Consider the following 4205-nt stretch of genomic DNA (forward strand, 5'->3'; position numbering starts at 1 on the left):
GCGTACTGCGGCACGACGGACGTGCATTTCCGCATAGCACAGACGCAGAGGTGCGATGCCGCCTGAGGAAACAGGCAGCCTGTTGGCAGGATCATGAGTCGGATGCCATTCTTGTGATGCTATAGGTGCAAAGTTCACTACGTCGTCCCAGAACGTCGCCATGCGGAGGCATCAACGGGGCGTGTAAAAGCTTCAGCGGGATATGGAAGCTGTGTTCTGTATGGTATCGCCGAACACCGCTATGGCATCAAAGAATGGAAGCGTCCATCGGGAAGGTTGAGGCATGACTAGTGATCAGCATGTGAAGGAACACAATTTCAATGGCATTCATAGTTACTATGATAACCCGAGTCTTGCCAACCGTACATTGCATCCGCTTGATCTTTATATCTTTCACTTTGCATTCCACCAAATAAAGAAACCGTATCATTGGTGCGGCTTACACTTTTCGACGGTAACGGCCATTTCTATGCGGCAGCATCACTCTTGCATTGTTTGGCTCAGTTGGTCAAAAATAGTGGCGAGCCTATATCCACGTGCTCCAAACCTGCCATCAAAATTCGCATTGCCTGGATGTATTCAGAAAGTTGTCACGAAATCCCCACTGCTTGCTTGTAGCCAGAAAAACCTCACCAACGTCCGCCATTCGTTGCGAACCAGATATGCGGAATACCGCCCTTCGGCTACACTTCAGGTATCAGACGCACCGTAGAGGTTGTCTGCAAGCATGATACTCTTGACTGAAGGGCGTTTTATTTTTTTCTTGTATCTGAAACATGGCTTCCGACACAAGGAATGAAGCCCCGCGAACTCGCGTTTTTTAAGCCTGCGCCTTTGGCCTGTACTTTATAATGTCTAATCTGTCGTGCTGAAACTGCCTACAGTACCCTGTTAACTATATACAGGCAATAAGTTCAAAGGCTTTGAAGTTTTCGTTGCTCACGAAGTCCAGCTCCAAGCTGAGATAAATTCATACATCCTCGGTGTAATCTGCTTAATGGAGGCAGCCGGTACAGCTTGGAAAACCCAGAAAATGCGTGAGGTCGTGCTTTATGAGCTGATAATAAGCCCATCCTCGATTCTTTAACTACTGTTTCGGGAGCATATTCTTTTCAGTGGTGCATAATGGGGCGACGAAAGCAACGCAGAGGGACCACTACTTCGAATGTGGTGGCACCTTGGAAGTCTTTGCTCGATTTAAACTCCGGATAGAAATTTCGCTTCCCGCACAAGCATGAATGCCCGGTCTGTGAAATCGGCAAGGATGTGTCTGAAGCCGCTCTACGGAAACGGCCAGTGCGGAGGATAATGGCACGCCACCGAGAGATAAAATTTCTCTAACTCTCTGCTTTCTCTTGCGTAATGCTTGCGAGCTTGCATAAAGATTAATGCCCCTTAAAAAGCCCCAAATGAAACAACATCCCAAAAAACTGGTTCAAATTTGGACTCAACTGCAACAAACGAACGAACATTTATTAGGAGGGGTGGTTCAAGGCGACCTTGAGCGGACAGCATAATGAGCGGACAGAGTAATTCAAGCGGACAAACCAATATCTACCTACAAACAGGAAGCTTGTAACAGCTGAGAAAATTTGATGGCACTAAAAAGGGACAAGTTTGCGTTAGATTATTTGTTCGGGCTGTCCGTTTAGTGCATAAAAACTGACGCGTGATCATAGAAAACGAACTCAAACCGGGTTAGCTACGCATTTATCCAACGGGCGAGATTTTATCATACCCAAAATGAAAATTATGAAGAGTCCTCAACTTCCGCCGCTTTGTTTTGATGCCACCACAGGACGAGCGGAGACTGCCGGGTCTGCCAAGACATCCACAAAGCCGACCCGCGGGTGACGGCGAGCGCAAGACAACGTCGTACCGCCCTCCGGCGACGAGACGGAGCCATCCTCTGTCTGTGGACGCGTCCTAGCCTCCGAAAGCTTCCCGGAGGAACAAATTTGCAAGTGCCGTGCCACCTACTTGGTCAAGTGGTGCGGCTGGAGTCATAAGTACAACACCCGGGAACCGGAGGAAAACATTTTGGACGTGCGGTTGCTCGATGTCTTCAAATCCAGCCAGGAGTACGCGAGGCTGATGAAGCAAACTCAAGATACAAACAAAGAGAGAAGTCAGGGCACTGGTGGGCAGCCCCAGCAGTTCAGGCATGACTCAAAGGTCGTCTTATCTAACTATGCAGAACCACACCCCGAGGGAACTGTTCTAGCTCGGAGACAAACTCAGGAATGTCTCTCTCGTGTGTCTCCACTAACGCTGTCTCGCCCTGGCCCAACTTCTGGCTATTTTTACCCAGGGGTTGCATCGCGGCTTTCCGCGTCTGCATCGCAACCTACCATAACGCCCCACATATTTGGCAAAAATTAGAGGGCGACTACGACAAGGACAACAGAAAGACGACAAACACAAGCGCTTGTGTTTGTGGTCTTTCTATTGTCCTTGTCGTAGTCGCGCCCTAATTTTTACCAAGCGTGCACCAACTTGCCCAACAGTGTGGGCCGCAACTATCGTCCGCCCAGCATGCTGCCGTCACGATGTTGAAGCCGCAGCCTGTTGAATTCCCAGAGCCTCCCACCGAGGCCAAGCTCCCTGGTTCCGCGTGGCTTACCCCCAGTTCTCCACAACTTCTCAGCCAAGCAAGGTGCGCAAGAGACAGGACGAAAAGGACACACCGGCAATCGGGGCAGGCAAAGAACTACCAGTCGGCTCTCCATTACCGGAGAAGTCGCGCGAAGTAGCCCCATTGACTCTCTCCCAGACGGGCCGAGCTGAACCGAGCTCGCCTTCTGTTCTGCTGTTCTGCAAGCAGCAGCCAAAAGGCCTGGCCCACCTCCAGACGCAGCCAAGCGCAACTTGGGCGCAGTGCGGCTGCCGTCGATGCTCTGTGCTCCCCATGGGTATCCATACCAAGGCCGAAGTCACCAAGAAAAATACGTATGCCGTCGAAATCGTCTCACATGACGTTTATGGACTCTGTTGAGCCAAAGCATTCCGTTGGTGGCGGACACACCGCCGTACAACTCCTTCACCGTCATGCGCCTACTCAGGGCATCAGTCCGCCATATGACGCTGATACCCCATCATATCACAATATTACAATTTTTTCACTATTAACGTTATTAACAAACTATATGATATATTCTCGATGTAATTAAATGGGAATAAAACGTTGATGGAACGATATAAGATGCTCTATTGGGGCTGATCATTTATTGTATATATACGGCCGACGTAAAACGCAGTCCGCCGGAAATAAAAGCCTATTGGACTGATAAAACCCTCGCCACCCTAATTGAAAGGTCAGGGATGTTGATTAGACAACGACGGATCCTAAACATGCGCCTGGCTGTACTTGAGAAAGAACGGGAGATTCGACAGAAAAGTGCGGTGGTATAGGAGGGAAACCATGGCGGAAGGTCAGCCTCTATGACTGGGGGGATCAGTCCGGTACTCCAATGGCGGACGGTATCCGGCGGGCCCGCTCGATCAGCCGTTGCTGTTCTTGCGGGGCATGAAGTGCTGGACACAGCAGCCTCAAATGGAGATTGTGGAGATGCGTATAGGGGTGAACCCGTCTGGTGGTCGCTGAAAATCCTATACTGAATGGTATAAGGTGGGATTGGGGCTATCAAAAGCCGGCCAGTTTCTAGCATATTGGGTGGGAAAGAAGAGGTGCTTGCGGTGCAAGTTTGGAAGCCTGTGTCCGGAGCTTCAACTTGTTCAACAATTTGATCAACAGCTTCGCTGTTAAGAGTTCTACTCGGCTACAGTGCACCTGTTACACTCACATGCCATCAGGTTCACTTGTCACGTGATACGCACTGGTACAACTTCTGTTACCCTGCTGACATAACACGCTTGCATCTCACTCCGCCCCTGACTAAAGACCGTCGTTGTAATTCTATGGGAACACAAATGTGTTCTTTATTCAGTCTTCCCAGATGCGGCCATTTCTTGTACCCGACAACAACAATGATGTTTTTCACAGAACTGGGCAAATACGGCTTGTGACTGTGCCAGCGGGAGGAAAGGGGGTGGGGGGGGGGGGGGGGGGGGTGTTGTTGGTGGTTCGAACCCATCCTCGCCTCCGAACTTTTTTCCAGGCAGCGTGTTAGGGAGTAGTACTATTCCTTTTGGTTAACCTTTTACCTCCTCTTTACCCAAAACTCCCCTCACTCCCCCCTTCCTCC

The 4205-nt window shown here is 50.1% G+C and overlaps 1 protein-coding gene across 1 annotated transcript in view; it reads right to left on the bottom strand.

Moving 5' to 3' along the window:
- Positions 1 to 3454: 3454 nt before the first annotated feature.
- Positions 3455 to 4205, bottom strand: part of LOC144162220 (uncharacterized) — a 23203-nt gene continuing 22452 nt past the window's right edge. The window contains exon 2 of the mRNA XM_077692686.1: positions 3455 to 3534. Within this exon, the coding sequence (XP_077548812.1) occupies positions 3455 to 3534 (80 nt within the window). The remainder of the gene's footprint in view (positions 3535 to 4205) is intronic.

Source organism: Haemaphysalis longicornis, unplaced genomic scaffold, assembly GCF_048455015.1.
Source record: "Haemaphysalis longicornis isolate Haplotype H1 unplaced genomic scaffold, Haemaphysalis longicornis Haplotype H1 scaffold_1, whole genome shotgun sequence".
Classification (NCBI taxonomy): domain Eukaryota; kingdom Metazoa; phylum Arthropoda; class Arachnida; order Ixodida; family Ixodidae; genus Haemaphysalis; species Haemaphysalis longicornis.